At 43.9% G+C, this 22,016-nt stretch overlaps 1 protein-coding gene across 1 annotated transcript; it reads left to right on the forward strand.

Annotated features, from left to right (window-relative positions):
* Positions 1–17,939: 17,939 nt before the first annotated feature.
* Positions 17,940–19,235, forward strand: LOC311112815 (alpha-2 adrenergic receptor-like; the record flags this gene model as incomplete). The annotated part of the gene is made up of 1 exon (XM_084155951.1): positions 17,940–19,235. One exon carries the CDS (start codon positions 17,940–17,942, stop codon positions 19,233–19,235), a length of 1,296 nt encoding a protein of 431 aa, XP_084012077.1.
* Between the last annotated feature and the right edge of the window lie 2,781 nt (positions 19,236–22,016).

Raw genomic sequence — 22,016 nt, forward strand, 5'->3', positions numbered from 1 at the left:
ATTGCCATCAATAAAATGCAACTGTGTTTGTTGTCTGTAGTTTATGCCTGCCCATACCATAACCCCACCGCCACCATGGGGCAATCTGTTCACAACGTTGACATCAGCAAACCGCTCGCCCACACGACGCCATACACGCTGTCTGCCATCTGCCCGGTACAGTTGAAACTGGGATTAATCTGTGAAGAGCATACTTTCTGACAGTTTTTGCAGAAAATATTTGGTTGTGCAAACCCACAGTTTCATCAGCTGTCCGGGTGGCTGGTCTAAGACAATCCCGCAGGTGAAGAAGCCGGATGTGGATGTCCTTGGCTAGCGTGGTTGCACGTGATCTGTAGTTGTGAGGCCGGTTGGACGTACTGCCAAATTCTCGGAAAAAGATGGAGGCGGCTTATGGTAGAGAAATGAACATTAAATTATCTGTCAACAGCTCTGGTGGACATTCTTGCAGTCAGCATGCCAATTGCACGCTCCCTCAAAACTTGAGACATCTGTGGCATTGTGTTGTGTGACAAAACTGCACATTTTAGAATGGCCTTTTATTGTCCCCAGCACAAGGTGCACCTCTGTAATGATAATGCTTCTTGATATGCCACACGTTTTTTATGACATGGCCTTATTTCTATTACAGCATACTGGATGACCGTCATTTAATATTCCATTCACCCAGCTCAATGTAATATTGATAGGTTTATGCTATTTTCCCTGTACCCATCATGAGGTTGCTACAACCTAGCCTACGAATAAAAGTTTACAACATAAGTGCACGAGACGAGATAATTTTGAGTAATCAAGGTGACAGACAATGACACATTCAATACCGCCTGGCACACACTTGCTTGCATCTAGCAGATCTAGGGTGTAGTCATTAGTCCAACAGTTGAAAATTAGTTTCTATTGGACAAATTCAGGTATGTTTATCCCTGTTTCGTTTCAGTTTTTCAACAGAATCAGCCGAATGAATACACTCCTGATCACACGTAAACAGTTCACTTTCATAGCAGCCACAAAAAACACAATGATGATGTTGCTCGTTGTGCATACATCATTATTTCTCGCAGCTATCTACGCATGCTCTTCCTCTCACCTTTTCCCTTCGCTTGTGGACTAGAGTTTACAACGCATCAGCTGTCTGTGACTAGGTGGAAAAAAACTTGCCAAGCCTTCATATCATGACCACTAACCGTTATACACAGCTTACATTGTTGTCAACTAGAACTACTAGAACTAATGCCTTAGTAAACTCACTACAATCATGCAGTACAGTGTACAGTCAGAAAGCAGTTTAGCAGTTACACCGGCTGGCTCCGGTGGCAATACATTAATAAAACCAAAAACGTACCTTGACTTGGAAGAGTTCCAGTGTTGGATAGCCATAGTCAGCTAGCTAAGATAGTATCCCTCTCTGTTTGAGACAGATGTTAGAGTAGGCTAAACTAGCTAACTGCATTTGCTAGCAAAGTGAAAGTAAAAAAAAATACAACCAAATATAGCTAGGTCTCTCTCTCTCTCACGCTTCCTTAATTTTGGAAGACATTTTTTTTTCTAAACTGTTCAACTATTGTCTTTCTCTCTCTTTGAGTCAACTACTCAACACATTTATATGCACTGCAGTGCTAGCTAGCTGTAGCTTATGCTTTCAGTACTAGATTAACTCTCTGATCCTTTGATTGGGTGGACAACATGTGAGTTCATGCTGCAAGAGCTCTGATAGGTTGGAGGATGTCCTCCGGAAGTTGTCATAATTACTGTGCAAGTCTATGGAAGGGGGTGAATGGTGCCGAAGAAGATGTTAGCCATTTTACAGCCCTCTAACCAATTGTACTATTATGTGTGTTTTTTTTCACGTTATTTGTAATTTATTCTGTACATAATGTTTCTGCCACCGTCTCTTATGACCAAAAAGAGCTTCTGGATATCAGGACAGCGATTACTCACCTCGTATTGGACGAATATTTTTTCTTCAATGAGTAGGACGCGAAGGATATCCTACAGACACCCGACAAGGCCCAAATCCCCATCATTTGGATGAGAAAGAGATAGAGTGTCACGCCCTGGCTCTGGGGACTCTAGTATGTTGAGCCAGGGTGTGAGTTTTCATTGGGTTTTGTTCTAGTTTAGTATTTCTATGTTGGCCAGGGTGGCTCCCAATCGGAGACGGCTGTAGCTCGTTGTCTCTGATTGGGAGCCATACTTAGGTAGCCGTTTGGCATTGTTTGGTGTGGGATCTTGTTCCAGTATAGGTTTGTGCTAGAACCGAGGACGTCACGTTATCGTTTGTTGTTTTTGTTCGTGTGTTCATTCTAAATAATAAAAGTATGTTCGCCTTCAACGCTGCGCCTTGGTCCTCTCTTCCCGACGATCGTGACAGAAGATCCCACCAAAACTGGACCAAGCAGCGTGTCCAGGAGCCATCGCCAGGGGAATCTCTAGCGGATCTCCTTTGCCACCTCGACTGGGTCAAGCCGTGTGAGGAGGAGAGAGGCTGGACTTGGAAGCAGAAGGGCGAAAGTCTGGCGAGAGACATGGAGACCTGGCCCACAGGGAGGAGAGACGGCCAGAATTTTTTTAGGGGGGGGATCACGCCGTGGACGACGGGGCAGCAGGAGGCCGCCAGGTTACGGGAGTCACTGGTCACCGGGGGAAGGAGGATGTAGAGGCACGGCGAGAGGTACTGGGGTGTGTTGCCAGTCCGGTCCGGCCTGTTCCTGATCCCCGCGCAGGGCCAGTGGTGTGTGTTCCCGATCCCCGCGTAGGGCCAGTGGTGTGTGTTCCCAGTACGGTCCGGCTTGTTCCTGTCCCTCGCACCGAGCCTGTGGTGCGCGTCGCCAGCCCGGTCTGGCCTGTTCCTGCTCCCCGCACCAAGTCAGTGGTGCGCTTCGCCAGCCCGGTCCGGCCCGTTCCTGCTCCCCGCACCAAGTCAGTGGTGCGCGTCGTCAGCCCGGTCCGGCACATTCCTGCTCCCCGCACCAAGTCAGTGGTGCGTTTCGTCAGCCCGGTCCGGCTCGTTCCTGCTCCCCGCACCAAGTCAGTGGTGCGTTTCGTCAGCCCGGTCCGGCCCGTTCCTGCTCCCCGCACCAAGTCAGTGGTGCGCGTCGTCAGCCCGGTCCGGCCCATTCCTGCTCCCCGCACCAAGTCAGTGGTGCGTTTCGTCAGCCCGGTCCGGCCCGTTCCTGCTCCCCGCACCAAGTCAGTGGTGCGTTTCGTCAGCCCGGTCCGGCTCGTTCCTGCTCCCCGCACCAAGTCAGTGGTGCGTTTCGTCAGCCCGGTCCGGCCCGTTCCTGCTCCCCGCACAAAGCCAGTGGTGCGCTTCGTCAACCCGGTCCGGCCCGTTCCTGCTCCCCACACCAAGCCAGGGGTGTGCGTCGTCAGTCCGGCACAGCCCGTGCCTGTTCCACCGGTCAGCTGCTCCACACCGGAGCTAGAGCAATCCGCTCCACCATTGTTCAGTCCAGCTTCGGCCAGCAGGGCCAGACTGGACCAGGGGTACTTTGGGGGGTTAGAGAGGGAGTGGGGATCACGCCTGGAGCCGGATCCTCCGCCGAGGCGGAGTGCCCACCCGGCCCCTCCCCTGTTGTGTTTGGTTGGCGCGGTCAGAGTCCGCGCCTTTGGGGGGGGGTACTGTCACGCCCTGGCTCTGGGGACTCTAGTATGTTGAGCCAGGGTGTGAGTTTTCATTGGGTTTTGTTCTAGTTTAGTATTTCTATGTTGGCCAGGGTGGCTCCCAATCAGAGACGGCTTTAGCTCGTTGTCTCTGATTGGGAGCCATACTTAGGTAGCCGTTTGGCATTGTTTGGTGTGGGATCTTGTTCCAGTATAGGTTTGTGCTAGAACCGAGGACGTCACGTTATCGTTTGTTGTTTTTGTTCGTGTGTTCATTCTAAATAATAAAAGTATGTTCACCTTCAACGCTGCGCCTTGGTCCTCTCTTCCCGACGATCGTGACATAGAGATATCGTGGACGTAGGTCGGGGTGCCTTGTAAGGATCCGACGGCGAGCGAGTAAACTGCCTCTTCCATCAATCCTATCAGCCAATGTTCAATCATTTGAAAATAAATTAGACGACCTAAGATTATGGTTATCCTACCAACGGGCCATTAAAAACTGTAATATATTATGTTTCACCGAGTCGTGGCTGAACGACGACATGGATAACATACAGCTGGCGGGATATACGCTACATCGGCAGATTAGAACATCTGACTCCGGTAAAACAAGGGGTGGCGGTCTGTGTATATTTGTAAACAACAGCTGGTGCATAAAATCAAATACTAAGGAAGTCTCAAGGTTTTGCTCGCCTGAGGTAGAGTATCTCATGATAAGCTGTAGACCACACTATTTACCAAGATAGTTTTCATCCATCATTAAGTTTGCAGACGACACAACAGTGGTAGGCCTGATCACCGACAATGATGAGACAGCCTATAGGGAGGAGGTCAGAGACCTGGCCGTGTGGTGCCAGGATAACAACCTCTCCCTCAACGTGATCAAGACAAAGGAGATGATTGTGGACTACAGGAAAAAAAAGAGGACTGAGCACGCCCCCATTCTCATCGACGGGGCTGTAGTGGAACAGGTTGAGAGCTTCAAGTTCCTTGGTGTCCACATCACCAACAAACTATCATGGTCCAAACACACCAAGACAGTCGTAAAGAGGGCACGACAAAGCCTATTCCCCCTCAGGAGACTGAAAAGATTTGGCATGGGTCTTCAGATCCTCAAAAAGTTCTACAGCTGCACCATCGAGAGCATCCTGACTGGTTAAATCACCGCCTGGTATGGCAACTGCTCGGCCTCCGACCGCAAGGCACTACAGAGGGTAGTGCGTACGGCCCAGTACATCGCTGGGGCCAAGCTCCCTGCCATCCAGGACCTCTATACCAGGTGGTATCAGAGGAAGGCCCTAAAAATTGTCAGACTCCAGCCACCCTAGTCATAGACTGTTCTATGGCTTCTTAACAGCTTCTACCCCCAAGCCATAAGACTCCTGAACAGCTAATCATGGCTACCCTGACTATTTGCATTGCAACTTGTCCAATAAGAAACAATTTTTTCTGTTGTGAAATATTTTGCAACGGTTTGCCCAAATGAATACAACCCTGATCTTAGCCCACCATTCACAAATACCCATAACAGGGTTTTCTATGAATATATCCTAACAATGGTTTGTGGTTCTCTAACAGGTACCTGTTGAAGTTTGGCACTGGCAGCCACTACCTGGGCTACAACACTATGCAGGACTTATTTTCCACTATGGCCATGAAGGCCAACCCCAGGTGTGATGACCGCCACTGCAGGCCAACCCCAGGTGTGATGACCGCCACTGCAGGCCAACCCCAGGTGTGATGACCCTCACTGCAGGCCAACACAATTGAAGGTGTTGTGTGCTTTACATTTGATTGTCACATAGGCCACATGACAGAAGCTCTATGGAAAGTGTCACCAATGTTTTTTACTACATGATTTTCTGTTTTTCATTCGCTACATCCAATGGTTTTGATCATATTGTGATGTTAACCAGTTAAATGTAATGTCAAAATGTAGATTTCTGCCTAAATAGATATCCCTAAAAGTAATTATTTATCATGAGAGGGCCATAAACAATACCTAGTAATGCTTATACTGCCAGAAAGATTAAAATCTCACCTTTCTGGTAAAAATAGTTATAAATTGTTGAGGTATAGTCTCGTTTGAGGACACAAGCTCAAGTACAGATACTATGAAAAATCATGTTTTTTTTCTTCTATTCAACAAAAGTCAGGCAATACGGCTTGAAATTATTGAATCGCTTTCTAAATATAGTAACAATAAAAGTATAAACAACTATAATATTTCACCATTCTTCTAACTACTGTATGAAATAAATACTCAGTGACAGTACAAAATTGGCACCATTTCATGTAATCGATGACAGAGCATTTTCTGCCCAGCGTCTTCTGAGTTACGCACAGACGCCATTCAAATGCCTGCTGACTTGTTACAACTTCAGCTTTTAGCATGAGATTTCGTCCCTCTGCGACCAAAAGAAAGCGGTCTTGTTTCAATTCTACTAAATTATTTTGTATTTTTTCATGTTGAGAGGAGCTTCAAAGTTCACAGACTGGAGTTAGATCATTTGTCTGGATGAAAAGAGAAAATGGGATGCTTTGCTCCCTATGCAAATTAGATTTCAGATTTCACATACTGCATCTCAGATGAGATCGGAGAAAGGTATGCGAAGCGGGACAACCAGAGCTGTCACGGAGTGCACAGGAATTGATGTTGCACTGTTCATAGAGCGATCTGTACACAAAGATATTGGTCGGAACGGTCCAGAACCGTTCAGTCCCCTAAACAGGGGATTTAGCGTTCTGTGTCACTCCCTACTGTGTTTTCCAGGGCAGCCAAAGTGTTCTTGAGCTCTTGACCCATCTGGAGATGGGTCAGAGTGTGTTAGGGCCAGACTGCCTGGACTGTTCCCAGTCCCTCAACAACCTAGCTGCCCGCCACACTGAGAGGAGGGAGTACGACAATGCAGAGGACATGTATGAGAGAGCGTTGGACATCAGGATGAGAACCCTGTCCCCTGACCACCCCTCCCTGGCCTACACCCCCAAACACCTGGGCATGCTCTACAAACACAGGGTAGGTTGAGGAGATGGGATGTTTCTAACCAAGCCACCACAGGGCTTTAAACCAAGTCCTAGACCAGGATAAGTTTACTTTTTTACAACCAAATCTGTATTTTGGATGTAAATGGCATGTTATAGATGTGTACGGACAGTTTTTTTGCAATTTCACTTGTTTTTGAGAAACTTACCCCAAGCAGCAATATACTTCCTCATCCTCATTGTGCAGTACATGGGTGCCAAAAAAACATGAACAAAGGCTCCCTTTTAGAAACGGAAACACCCTCATTATAGTGATGCAGGTCTTTAGATGTTGTACATATGAAATTGTCATTCTGAACTTTATCTGCAAAGTTATATTCCATTTTGTGCGACTCGAGCGGTTTCCCCTATCCAGCTGTTCCATTCTCCGTGTAGCCTGCTGATGGAATGGACAGAGGTATCGCTTCTAAAGTTTTGAATGACAGGATTTCTTGTATACAACATCAAGACCTGCATCCCTATACTGAGAGCTTTGCTGTTTCTAAAGGACGTATTTGTTTATTTTTGGAGGCAGCTTATGCTAGAGAAATGAACATTCAATTCTCTGGCAACCGTTGTGGTGGACATTCCTGCAGTCAGCATGCCAATTGCACGCTCCCTCAAAACTTGAGACATCTGTAGCATTGTGTTGTGTGACAAAACTGTTGTGTGGCAAATTTTAGAGTGGCCTTTTATTGTCCCCAGCACAAGGTGCACCTGTGTAATAATCATGCTGTTTAATCAGCTTCTTGATATGCCACACCTGTCAGGTGGATGGATTATCTTGGCAAAGGAGAAATGCTCACTAATAGTGTGCACAACATTTTAGAGAAATAAGCTTTTTGTGCATATGGAACATTTCTGGGATCTTTTAATTTCAGCTCATGAAACATGGGACCAATACTTTACATGTTGCATTTATATTTTTGTTCAGTGTTGTTTGGCTTTACAACCGGAGTAGCCTACCTGGCTGGCATGAAAATAAACCATGGGAAAAGCGTCCTCCAGTTGCTAATCAAGTGCAAATGGATGACGTCTTTTTTTTACCCTGACCCTGTTCCGACAGGTGCATGATAATGGCCCATTCTAAATCAAAACTAATTTCACACATATTATTTAGTATATGTAAATACCAGTAAATCGGCAGTTGCCGGAACAAAAAGTGAGCTTGAGAGGGTGGTGACCTGGGGAGCTCTGAGGTACCAGAATGCATGAGAAAAATAAATCACCTATTATAATTAAGCATTGCATGCATATCATCGCATTTGCGCAGTGGCATGGAGCAGTAAAGTTGAGGCACTTACAGAAGTTGCACACATGGGGAAAATCTTTAGTAACCTAGGATCCCGGAAAAATGTGTCCTTTTATAAATGCATTTCATGCAATTCTAAGTCATTTTACATGACTGGAGACTGGCAGAATATTTTTTAATACAGCCCAAAATATTGAAATGACAGACTACTTTGACACTAACAAACTGACAATCTGAGATCAATAAAAACGACCTTGTCTTGAATCCATCAATAGCCTAGGCCTAGGTTTGTGGAGACACATATTGTCGGCTACAATATGAAGAGGAAATTATAGTCCTAAAAATGCTTTCCAGTTTCACTGACTCACCCAATGCAGCTCACTCGCCAGTGATGGCCGATGCAATCGTGCCAAAAGCCTATCTCCCTCTTGTTTTCCTTAGTAAATGAATATTTGGAAGTTGATAAAACATTTTGGTTGCCTACAGCATACGGATTAGAGTCTTTTCTTTTCAGCAGGAGACATTTGCTTTCCAACCTGTGTTTTCCCGCGATTGTATTTAAAATATTGCGAAAGGCCTGTTTTGTCTGCATGCAGTTCACTGACAGATTTGCTGCGTGTTCCCGACTGTAGGCTATGCCTTGTTATTGGGCTACACACAATCCACAGCTAAGCTATTATTATTTTTAAAGCTATTGATCCTCTGTGGCTAAATGATAGGCCTTCTCATGGTGTAGTAGGCTATGCTGAATTATTTCATTTATTTCTGAACAGACAGCAGTATTTCTATAACTTTGGCAAACTTATTTAAATTTATAAGCCCAGTCATTGCGCAATCGTGTGTGAAAACAGAGTTTTGACTGGCCACTATATAATAAAAGCGGATCCCAGCTTTCTCGTGCTGCTATATTTATTGCTAAATTCTTAAAAATTAAGCGTTAATCCACTTAACAAATGGGGTAGCCTACCTGGCATATTAAAACATTATTTTGAAGTGATTTGATTTGGTTTTCTATTGGGATAGAACCAGGAAATGGAAACGCCCATCTAGAGCTGTTTCTTTTTTTTATGCAGCTAGCTTGTCCATTTGTCCCTCTTAATATCTTTTAGATTTACATTTAGGTAACCTCCATTCATTGTATAAGTGTTCTCTCTGCTTCCTTGTCTGTGTGGGTGATTGTTTGTAGTGAACTGTGTGTAGCTCGGTTGAGCTACCCTTACCTTGTTGTTGCCAGGGTAGATATTTCCCCTGTGGCTGAGTTTTGTTGTCGCATGCTTGCGCAACTGTTTATAGACGGAATAAACTCTTTGGATGCGTATTACTCTCCTGCGCCTGACTCCTCCTATCACACGCATCACAATGGATGATTTTTTTTGGGGGGGGGCAATTTCTAAATAAAACATCATTCTAAACATATATTAGTAGGCTATATGTAAAGACCAGATTAAATGTACAATACTGCGTGAGCATATTATCAAGTGCTTGTCAAATTGTGAATGAGAGACTGATGAAGTGTGTGCAGCCTGTGCAAGAAATAGAGCAGAGTGCTTCCTTTCATGTGACTTTTTTCAAATCATCATTCGTCGCATCATGCAGCCTTATAATATATTAAAAATCAAAACATATAGCCTAACATTTGTATTACAACTAAAGTTGCATAAATAACTCTAAATTAAGCACATTCTGTAGGAGGACTGGTTTCTTTGTTAACCACTAAACACAGAAAATCTGCATGTGCGCACTCCCTCGAAAATCGTTTGGGGAAAAATATCCTTTCTATTTTATTCAGCTATGTTCAATTGTATTGTTCTGACTATAAAATAATATAAAATACATTCAAAGAAAATCTTGCCTGCTAAATGAACTAGTGTATCCCACTGCCATATGGCATAGCCTCTGAATATGCTATTCTGTTCTTCTGAAATGGGCTACATTTTCTTCATATCATAATGTTTTTTTTTAGACCTGCCTAAAATAAATAATGGATTATTGTGATGGTGTAGGTCTGCATCAGTGTAGGCTATGTGTGGAAGCCTGATATGCTAAATGTATTTATGTTAATTAACGGTCAATTACTGTGAGACCAGCAGTTATTTGAATGACAATCATCGGCTGACGAAATGTAATGACCACCACAGCCCTAACTGCCACAGGGTTGACTTTTATCTATCTCAATACATTGGGTTCAATGGCAAAAGATGAGTGTCACAGGATTGATGTTTATGTCAATACATTGCAGTCAATGTGAAAAGATAAGCGCCAACCAATTTAATCTTAAATCAATAAATTGCAGTCAATGGGAAAATATGAGTGTCACAATATGGACGCATAGAGAAAGGCATCACTGACATGACACCCTTCTCTCTCGTCCCTCTCTCTCTCTTCTATATCTTTCTCCCTCCTCTCTATCTCTTTCTGGCTCTCTCCCTCCTCCCCCCTCAATTCTATCTCCCTCCTTCTCTCTCCCCCTCCCTCTAATCTATTTCTCTCCCTGTCCCTCCTCTCTCCATCCTCTCTCTCCCACCTTCACCTCTCTCTCCACTTTCTCACCTCCACAGACAGGATATTGATGCATAGATATGCATTAATGGCATTCAAGGCAAAAAAGTTAGTGATAGAGCAGCAATGGGTAAATTGGTGAAAGACTCAGACAAACAGACAGACAGACATATCCACTAACAGACAGACAGGCAGGCAGACATATAAACTCACAGACAGACAAACAGACAGGCAGAGAGGCAGGCAGGCAGGCAGGCAGGCAGACAGACAAACTCTAAACTCAACCCTAAACCTAAACCTAACCCTAGCTTCATGTCCACATCCCGGCTCAACCCTAACCCTAGCCATTAACCCTAACCCTAGCCCTCCATATCTTGGCTCAGCTCTTGGAGTTAGAGTTGAGACTGGGGATGTGGACATGAAGTTAGGGTTAGGGTTGAGCCAAGATGTGGAGATGAAGCGAGGGTTAGGGTTAGGGTTGAGCCGGGAGTTGATATGAAGCTTGGGTTAGGGTTGAGGCTAGGTTTAGGGTTGAGCAGAGACATGAAGCTAGCGCAATGGAGGCTGCTGAGGGGAGTACGGCTCATAGTAATGGCTGGAATGGAGTCAATGGAATGGTATCAACCACATTGACTCCATTCTAGCAATTATTATGAGCCTTCCTCCCCTCATCAGCCTCCACTGAGCTAGAGTTAGGGTTACGGTTAGGGTTGAAGCTAGGGTTACAGTTAGGGTTAGGGCCTCAACCCTAGACATAACCCTAACCTTAATCCAATTAACAATTAAAATTAAATTAATGAATGTGCCCCTCCCCCCGCTACATGGCAGAAAGGTAGGCCTCACTTGAAGCCTGACATAGAGTTCATGTGCTTTTGAGTGACATCGGCAGAAGGGTTGAGCCAAGATGTGGAGAGGAAGTGAGGGTTAAGGTTAGGGTCAGGGTTAGAGTTAGGGTTAGGGTTGAGCCGTAGTTGATATGGGGTTAGGGTTGAGGCTAGGTTTAGGGTTGAGCCGGGATGTGGACATGAAGCTATGGTTAGGGTTAAGGTCTCAACCCTAGACACAACTCTAATCTTCATCCAATTAACAATTAATGAATGTGCCCCTCACCTCACTTGAAGCCTGACCTAGAGTTAATGTGCTTTTTGGGTGACATCGGCAGAACGGTTGAGGCTAGAAACAAAATTCACGCATGGGATCGTTCAACAGACACTCCCAATGAATGCAACCCTACATCTGATCATGTGAAATTAACTCTTCACCGTGAAAACTTGGTCCAACAGAGAATAGCCCTCACATAACCATGACGCCCCGTTGACTGCGATTGAGCTAGCTAACCATCCTTCCATACAACAAATCGTGAACTTATAGGGATGCCCTGTGTTGAGGTTCAGCTTCCTGTGGCAACAGTAAGTGTCATAATTCATCCTCAACATGGTCCTTCATTCTGTCCCTGCAGTTACACAAAAACACGGTCTTCCATCCTCTGTAGAACGGTACATTCCTAATGTAAAGACTTGAAACTCAGAGCATCGTTAAAAAGTGTCCCCAGGAGGCCGTACATGTAATTTTTATTTGGGGGTCATAGGGGTGGTTTCGAAGGGTTAAAAAACTTGCCAGATAATTTTCCATCAATGTATGTCGATTAACTCGTTTGACTGCAATGATTGTAAATAAATCTCTTATGCGCATGTGCATAACTATAGACAAATCCAACAGGAGAGTTTGAGGGATGAAAGTTGGACAGAGGATCTCAAAATCTCTGTGCAAGAAACACTTGGACAAACTTCAAAAGAATGTTAGGCTATTTTCTGGCAATTGTGCTGTTATTATGTGTCAGATGTTAAGACTACAAACCGTTATAAATGGCCTATTTCAATAGACATAGGCTAGGCCTACTGACTAAAATCTGGGTTTATGATTGTAATTCAACTTTGCAATGATTTGGTTAGCTTGATGCAGGTAACATATAGCCCCTGACAGCCTACAGTAGCTTACTTAGTTCAAATTGACAAACTAATTTATTTAACATGAATAGCGAGGCGATTTCGAGGTTAGAAGTGCTTCTGTTGCCCTGATGAAATAGGCTACTGAGGATGGGGTCGTAATTTCAATCACTGAATCATATATTAATAATATGGATATGAACTGAATATTTAGATTGCCTATGCTTGTCAACAACAGCCAGTGTTTTTTTTTTTTTTTACCTGTTGCCTAATCGGAGTGACTGTTCATCTGAGTGACTTCAATCTAATGCATTCTAACAACAGCTGATCAGCAATTGCGATAGAACTGTGACCACGATCACAATTGATCACTTCCGATTTCATTAACTTAACATGGCCATTAATAATTGCATAATAACACATGGCTACAACAACAATAAACTTAAGTTATAGGCTATTTGTTAAATCCGTTTGCCAGTTCTAGGTAGGCTACACAAGTGGCACAAATTAATTTGCAATGACTCCAGTGATATTGTCATTTCAACATATTTATTGTGTCAAATGGTAGGCTACAGTAGCCTACATAGGCATAGAAATTAGTAGGCTATTTAATGGCCAACAGATGTATCACTCTCCACATTCAATGTCAATTTCATTGTGGACTTTTCCCCATATCAAAAGCACGCGAGACCCAAGAACTGAGATGTAAAACCCTAAGCTTGATATTTATTTGTAATTTTTTTATTTAACCTTTATTTAACCAGGTAAGCCAGTTGAGAACAAGTTCTCATTTACAACTGCGACCTGGCCAAGATAAAGCAAAGCAGTATATGGTTTTCCATAAGCAAAGTTGACATTAGAATGTGTTTAAACCACCTCAGAGTGAATTGATCTAATGCGCTCTAGAGCGCCTAAAGTCGTTTCTGTGCATTGTCGCCTTATTTCTTGATGCGTATCAGTTCTAGCGCGTTGATATGTTTTATGGAAAAATGGTTGGAAATAGGTGTCTCCATAATGGCAATCTAAATAGCCTACCTACAACTGGTAAAAATGTGTCATGACGTGTGTTATATCTAGCTTAGCTCTGATGTTTAATGGCATGTGCCATTCATTCTGACAACCCATTCATACGTAAAGCAGCACACTGTCGTAAACCATAACAACGTACAGTACGACGTACATCACATCGTACCATACATAACAATGTGCACGAGTGCTGCTCTGTGTCCTCTCACTCACGGGACTCAGCTGCCTGCTGCAGCGCTCAGTCTCAACACACACAGACCCCTCCTTCCCACCACTCATGCACTCACTCACTCACTCACTCACTCACTCACTCACTCACTCACTCACTCACTCACTCACTCACTCACTCACTCACTCACTCACTCAGCAACAGGCTGCCTCACTACCTGATAGTCAGCAGCATGTCACAGTGAAATATATATTTAGAAGTAGCCCAAAAACCTGCAATCCGCGACCAATACATTTTCGCCCGCAACATCATTTTCAAAGTGGCCCGATATGTAGGAAAACCGCACACTTGGCAACCCTGGACCCGGCATATGACATTTGAAGTAAATCAACCCAAAAGCATTTTTGTCCTCCATTGGACACAGTTGTACAAATTATATTCGTATTTTATTTTTTTACCCCTTTCTCGTGATATCCAATTGGTAATTACAGTCTTGTCCCATCGCTGCAACTCCCGTATAGACTCGGAAGAGGTGAAGGTCGAGAGCCTTGCATCCTCCGAAACACGACCCTGCCAAGCCGCACTGCTTCTTAACCAGAAGCCAGCCGCACCAATGTGTCAGGGGAAACACCGTACAACTAGCGACCATTACAGCTTGCATGTGCCCGGCCGCCGCAGGAGTTGCTAGAGCGCAATGGGAAAAGGACATCCCGGCCGGCCAAACCCTCCCCTAACCCGGACGACGCTGGGCCAATTGTGTGCCGCCTCATGGGTCTCCCGGTTGCGGCCTGCTGCGACACAGCCTGGGATCTAACCCAGGTCTGTAGTGACCGCTGCGCCACTCGGGAGGCCCTATTGGGAGGCCCTATTGTGAATATTCTTGAATGAATGCTGAAGAGGATGCTGAACATTTTTTTAGATTGACTTGAAACTTGAAACTGTCTGTCTGCCTGCCTAATGGCCTGCCTGTCCGTCTCTCTGTCAGTCTACCTACCTGCCTGGCTGTCTGTCTGTCTGTCTGTCTGTCTGTCTGTCTGATTACAGGAAGTGACATAATTGAGGGTCATAGGGGCCTAAGGTTTAAAAAGGTTTAATCTTCCCAAATTTGTGACGGGGACCATCATGACCCGGCATATGAAATTTGAAGTCAATCGACACAAAAGCATGACCTCCATTGGACACAATGGTCTTGCAGTTATAGTCTGTCTGTCAGTCGGCCTTTCTGTGGGAGAGAGGAGGGAGAGGGAGAGAGAGATGAGAGGAGAGGGAGGCAGGGAAAGAAGGAGGGAGAGAGAATGGAGGGGGAGGAGAGAGAGAAAAGGGGGAGACTGAGGGAAGGGGAGAGAGAGAGGGAGAGGGTGAAGGAGGGATGGGGAGAGAGAGAGAGAGAGATGAAAGGAGGGGGAGGGGAGGGAGGGAGGGAGGGACAGGATATCTGCAGGTTCCATCAAGTTAAATGTAAAACTTTTAAAGACCTTTTTAATGCCACTAGAAATGCAATTTAATACCAATTTTGAGGAGTGCGTACGCCACAAACCTGCTAATGTTCCCATATTTTTTTAGCACCATCACCAATAGAAGAAATATGTAGGTTAATCATCTTCTAATGGCACTAATATCATAGACTAATATATTTGTTGCTAATTCACCAGCTGGGTAAGTGGAAACTCAAAACACATTAGCTAGATCACTACCTCTAAATATAATTTTCACTGGAAGTAGCCATGTTTTAATCTAACAGTAAAGTAATTATTAATGTCCTAAAAAAAACTTTGCTGTCATAGCCTAATACCCAATGAGGCCGATGTGCTCAGAGAGGCTGATGCGCATTCGCACGCTCCTTATCTAAAATCCATATAAATATCTCGGTTGTAAAATAGACAGCTGAGAAAAATATATATACCTGCACAAAACTGAGAACATCCTCTCTTCAGCTGTTCAACTGTGACAAGTACACAGGATAGCTGTGTTTTTCTTTTCTTTTCTTTAATCAGAAAAAAATTAAAATATACAGGAGCGCAGTGGGAAAGGCGGTAAAAAGTGGATGGCTCATTATCACTGTAGCAGGCCCCAGCGAAACAGGCACAGACACTTTCATTAGAGAATTATGAAGATAATGCACTTTACTGTTTGACCAAATAATTTAATAGCTAGCTAACTAGCCAACCAATGTTTCATTTTACATAATTTTAGTCATTTAGCAGATGCTCTTATCCAGACCGCCTTACATATTTATTTATTTTCATACTGGCCCCCCCGTGGGAATCAAACCCACAACCCTGGCATTGCAAACACCATGCTCTACCAACTGAGCTACATCCCTGCCGGCCATTTCCTCCCCTACCCTACCCTGGATGACGCTGGGCCAATTGTGCGCCACCCTATGGGTCTCCCGGTCGCGGCCGGCTACGACAGAGCCTGGATTCTAGTGGCACAGCTAGCACTGCGATGCAGTGCCTTAGACCACTGTGCCACTCGGGATTGGCTATCTATTTTGTAGCCTACCTTACTTGCTCTCTCATCTGGCAATGTCCGACTTGCAGTGGCACATGCACATCACGCGCACACAGTCTTAGGCTACATGTGGCGCTCTCTAGTATGTTGAAAATGTGCCTCAGTAGGAGTAGGCTATAATTTAATTTATTTTTGTATTATTCTTTTTTTTTACAGATTTTGCCATGGTGGCAACAATTAAGCATCTGCACAAAGCGGAAACACTGTAGTCATATCCGGTCACTTTTTTAAGACCATTAAAAACGGATTTTAAGACAATTTAAGACATTTTAAGGACCCGCCGGGCACCCTGGAGGGAAAGGAGGGAAAGAGAATGGAGCGGGAGGAGGGAGAGAGCGAGCAAAGGGGGAGAGTGAAGGAGGGAGGGGAGAGAGCCAACAGACAGACAGAGGAGGGAGAGAGGAGGGAGTGGGAGAGAGGAGGGAGTGGGAGAGAGAGAGGAGAGGAGGGGGAGGCAGGGAGAGAGAATGGAGGAAGGAGGAGGAAGGGGGAGAGTAAGGGAGGGGGAGAGAGGTGAGAGAGACGGAGAGGGTGGAGGGGGTGAAAGAAGGGAGAGGGAGAGAGGAGAATGAGGGGGGAGAAAGAGGAGGTAGAGAAAGAGAGAGAGACAGACATGGGGATAATCGAGAAAAACTTCAATAATCGATCCCCGGGACCACCCATACACAAAAATGTATGCACGCATGACTGTAAGTCGCTTTGGATAAAAGCGTCTGCTTTAATATGCCATTTAGCAGAAGCTTTTATCCAAAGCGACTTACAGTCACGTGTGCATACATTTTTACGTATGGGTGGTCCCGGGGATCAAACCCACTACCCTGGCGTTACAAGCGCCATGCTCTACCAATTGAGCTACAGAGGACCACATGTAACAGTCAACCCTGTAACAATCATATTTTCCTATTGACTGCAATATTGTGAGAAAAACATCAACCCTGTGACACTCACCTTTTCCCATTTACTGCAATGTTACATTTTACATTTTGTAAAAACGTGCCACTATGACGTTTTCCTATGATATCATGTTGATGTCTGCTTGGCTGATGAGCTCAACTCAAAACACACAAAGGGTGGAATAAAAAAAACAAGTACATTTGATTCCAGCTTTATCACAGGCATGTTTTTAATGTTTTAGTACTGTAATGGCGATGTTTTTGTTATATGTAAACGAGTGATTATAATAATTAGTTACAATATATATTTCAGGTGACAATAAATATCTCTGATATGCATGTGTTCGCAAATTTACTTTTCTCCCTCATTTAATAATTACCTTAATTTGAGTTCCGTTATGTAGCGTATTGGCATGATAGACATACATAAGTTAGAATCAATACATCATATGATCATATAATGTCTGACGACTTATTTCACTATAGCCTAGTCGTCTTTCACAAAATAGCCTATTGAACTGATATAACAAATACAAAAATACAAGTATTGCATACTGTAATACAATGAGATAACAGTTACCAAGAAAATCATGCACTGTGTTGGGGCGGGGCAGAAATCAGTTAGTTGAAAGTGAACAACACATGGGCACTGACTGAGACAGCTTTCTGATGTAGAGCGCAGCGCGACCACAGCGCGCTGAGAGGGAGGCAGCAAGGGTTGCCTGTCATGCTATAACAGTGTGCATGTACAAGGCAAGGTGGCATCTTCGTTTAGTCAATTAACCAGATATATATTTGGGAATTTTCTCTTTGAAGAAGTCTTATTTGGCATCTAATCCAGGAGATGGAATTTAATCAATTCCTTCACCATTGTGCGCATTTTGATTTTGGCAATGTCAATACTGACTATTTCTCTTGGACTTGATATTTTCTGGTGGACTCTAAATGCATAAAATGACTACTTCTCCTTGAATCGACCATTCTGGAATAAAACTAACCATATATAAGGGATGGGTTCGTTTAATTCAAGCGGAGTTGACGCGTTTCCAGTTGTCAATTTAAATTCCTCATCAGAAAGTCCATATTCGTTGGCTACTATAGGGAGTCTTGCAGCACTTGTAAGTTGTCTTATTTTGTTTACAGTGGTCGGTAACGTTCTGGTTGTAATTGCGGTGTTAACAAGCCGAGCACTGAAAGCACCCCAGAACCTGTTTTTGGTTTCCTTAGCCACTGCAGACATTCTGGTCGCCACTTTGGTGATGCCCTTTTCTCTGGCAAACGAACTTATGGGCTACTGGTATTTCGGGAAAGTTTGGTGTGGAATTTACCTTGCTTTAGATGTGTTATTTTGCACTTCGTCCATTGTCCATCTGTGCGCAATCAGTTTGGACCGCTACTGGTCGGTCACGCAAGCTGTTGAATACAATCTCAAACGGACTCCTAAACGAGTGAAATGTATTATCGTCATTGTATGGCTTATATCTGCGATGATATCTTCTCCTCCGTTAATATCAATAGACAAGAACAATGATAATTATCAGTACCCAGGGTGTGAGCTGAACAATGACACTTGGTACATCCTTTCCTCTAGCATTGCATCATTCTTTGCTCCTTGCCTAATCATGATATTAGTATATATTAGAATATACCAAGTGGCCAAGACCAGGACCAGGGGCATGTCAGAGAAAAAACATGGTCCTGGTGAACCTACAATGACTGAGAATGGGCTAAGCAAAGCCACCTCGTGCAAAATCAACGGGGACAAAGAGAATGGGCACTGGCAGTGCCCGCCCACGCCCACCAGCATGAGGACCACCGGGGTCCAAGACGAGGTGGACCTGGAGGAGAGTTCCTCCTCAGAGGGCAAAGGTCACCCCAAACCTCAGGACCTGAACCATAAGAGGGCCAAGAAGGCCAGCCGGAAGAACAGTGCCATCTCCAAACACTCCAGCCGGATCTCCAGAGCCAGCAACAAATCCATGGACCTGTTCGCCTCCAGGAGGAAGAGGAGGAGGAGCTCTGCGTCCAGGAAAAAGGTCTCCCAGGCCAGGGAGAAGAGATTCACCTTTGTGCTGGTGGTGGTCATGGGAGTGTTTGTGGTGTGCTGGTTCCCATTCTTCTTCAGCTACTGCCTGCACGGAGTGTGTGGGGACCCCTGTAAGATCCCTGATCCCCTCTTTAAGTTCTTCTTCTGGATCGGTTACTGCAACAGCTCCCTCAACCCCGCCATCTACACCATCTTCAACCAGGATTTCCGACGCGCCTTTCAGAAAATCCTTTGCAGGTCTTGGAAAAAATCCTTCTAGATATGTAATAACAAGAGGGACAAGCCAGGACTAAATATCCCTTGAGATGACTGTGACAATGTCAATATCATGAACGTATGAAATCTACCATGGAACATTAATGTGAAAGCAGCCATTTTTTATTTGGCCAAAGGAACAATGCAACGTGCACACTGTGCTTACAGTGGACAGACACATTGTCATGCTGTAACTCAATTGAGTCAGAGCATAATACTGAACTACGCCTTCATATCCCCTCACAGGCAACTCTCGAGTGCTCTTAAAATACATATTTCTGTTACCGGCCTGCATATTTTCCATCCACGTTCAGTGTGTGCATAGTGATTCCCAGAACTAGACATACTGAAGTGTGTCGCAAGGCTTTAACTCAATGTCATGTTAGATATCCAGTACTCCTGTGTCCTCACAACCAAAGTGACAGCAGGTAGCATATCCAGGCTAATCGTGCTAATGCGAAAAACACAGGGGAGCTAGCCTGTCGCATTAGCAGTCCAATCCAATATGTTTTCATGGGTAATGCTTTCCCTAGGGATTACAGAAAAGTGGTTGAGGTGTTGAGGGCTGACTTAATACCAGGGCTGTCCAACCCTGTTCCTGGAGAATTACCCTCCTGTAGGTTTTTGCTCCAAGCCCAGTTGTAACTAATCTAATTCATTTTATCAACAAAATAATTATTAGAATCAGATATGCTACAGTAGATTAGGGTTGGAGCGAAAACCTACAGGACGGTAGCTCTCCAGGGTTGGAGTGCCCTGCTCTATACGTTTTTAAAATGTGGGCCACGGTTGGACCTGTTATTTATACGTAATAGTAAGAAAGCTCTTTATTTTTCACCTTGGATGCTGACTAATAAATATTTAAGAATAAAACAAAGTATTTATTTTAATACACTACCTCTTGTGGACTGTTTCCGTGTAATTATTTAGCATATATTGCATTTTGTTTTGCAAGTGGTGCATTTTCTTATGCTTAAAGTAGTGGGTTGTCATGCAAAATAAACGCTGAAGAAATCTTATGTAAGCTCTATTGTGATGTTGGAGTTCTGGCATATATACAGTGGAGCACTCTGACAATGTGTTTTTGCTTGAGTGATTAAGGGATTTGGAGATAGTGTGCACTGCCAGCATCAATCACGGTCTAAAGCGCACTCTCTAAGATGTCTGGCAACCTATTTGTCTCTCAGATGGTATACAAACACGATTTTTACATGTTAAACATGTCAAAGGAACAGCTCAAGGACAACCATGCATTTACACAGCCGTTTTTATTTATAGACAATCATTTATAGATATAGACAATCATTTGCGCATTGTCACACGATTTAAAATTAATGTCAAATATAATTAAGGAATGCTAAAGGGAAATGGTTAAAATGGCCCTGCAGAGGCTTCCTGGAAAAATATAATCTGTAGCTATTTAGCTGCCTAAATCATTTTTTTCAGGGGGAAACAATTCCTTTGTGGCACTCCTGATCAAGACTGTATTGTCAGTCTATTGTCTGTCACATCTGAAATCCCACCCATCCCATTGGCTGGCTTGAGGTTGTTCTCACCATGTCTGCGTACCGATTCTCCACCCTTCTCCCAAAGTGTGCACATGCACACTCCCAGTCATAGATCTACAATCCATTAGAGGGAGTGTGCGAGTGCACACTTTGGGAGAAGTGTGGAGAATCGGGATGCAGCCTATGTTTCCCTCACCAATCCATACCATTCAGATTAGTATCCTTTCACAAAGGGAATGAAACAAGAAAGTATTCAATAGTATTGTGACACAGCCTGTTTGTTTTACTAAGTAGCCCCACAGATCCCTAGTAAAGTGTATTGGCAACACTTTCTGAAGTTAACTGTGAAATTGATAAAAGCTGCAGTAATGGGTTCAACCAAAGGATTCGTCATCCTGGCACGGACTGGCCATGTCAATACCAGGGTCTATGTGACCTTTTAGCACAACAGGTTTGATGTCACTTATGGCTGAGAGGAGATAATCCAATATTCTCCACCGCCTCTTTCATCAGCGAGGTGAAACTGAATCCCCTAACTCTTGTTGTGGCTCTTTACTCCACATTAAACTGCTGCTGTGTTTGGGGTGCCAATGTAAATGCTCTTTGTAATGGTCTACATCTTTTGTGTTTGTTCCAATTACCATTAACTGCTGTTATAGTGTAATAGTAAATGTCAACATGTGTTGACGTAGAAGTTTCAAAGGTTGCTTTGTTTATTATCAGTAAAAAAAAAAAACAGTTACATACAGTACCAGTCAAAAGTTTGGACACACCTACTCATTCAAGGGTTTTTCTTTATTTTTACTATTTTCTATTTTCATTGTACAATAATAGTGAAGACATCACAACTATGAAATAACACATATGGAATCATGTAGTCACCAAAAATGTGTTAAACAAATCAAAATATATTTGAGATTTGAGATTCTTCAAATAGCCACCCTTTGCCTTGATGACAGTTTGGCACACTCTTGGCATTCTCTCAACCAGCTTCATGAGGTAGTCACCTTGAATGCATTTCAATTAACAGGTGTGCCTTGTTAAAAGTTAATTTGTGGAATTTCTTTCCTTCTTAATAAGTTTGAGCCAATCAGTTGTGTTGTGACAAGGTAGGTGGGGTATACAGAAGATAGCCCTATATGGTAAAAGACCAAGTCCATTTTATGGCAAGAACAGCTGAAATAAGCAAAGAGAAATGACAGTCCATCATTACTTTAAAGACATGAAGGTCAGTCAATACGGAACATTTCAAGAACTTTGAACGTTTCTTCAAGTGC

This window comes from Coregonus lavaretus, assembly GCF_964263955.1.
Source record: "Coregonus lavaretus genome assembly, chromosome: 39".
NCBI lineage: Eukaryota > Metazoa > Chordata > Actinopteri > Salmoniformes > Salmonidae > Coregonus > Coregonus lavaretus.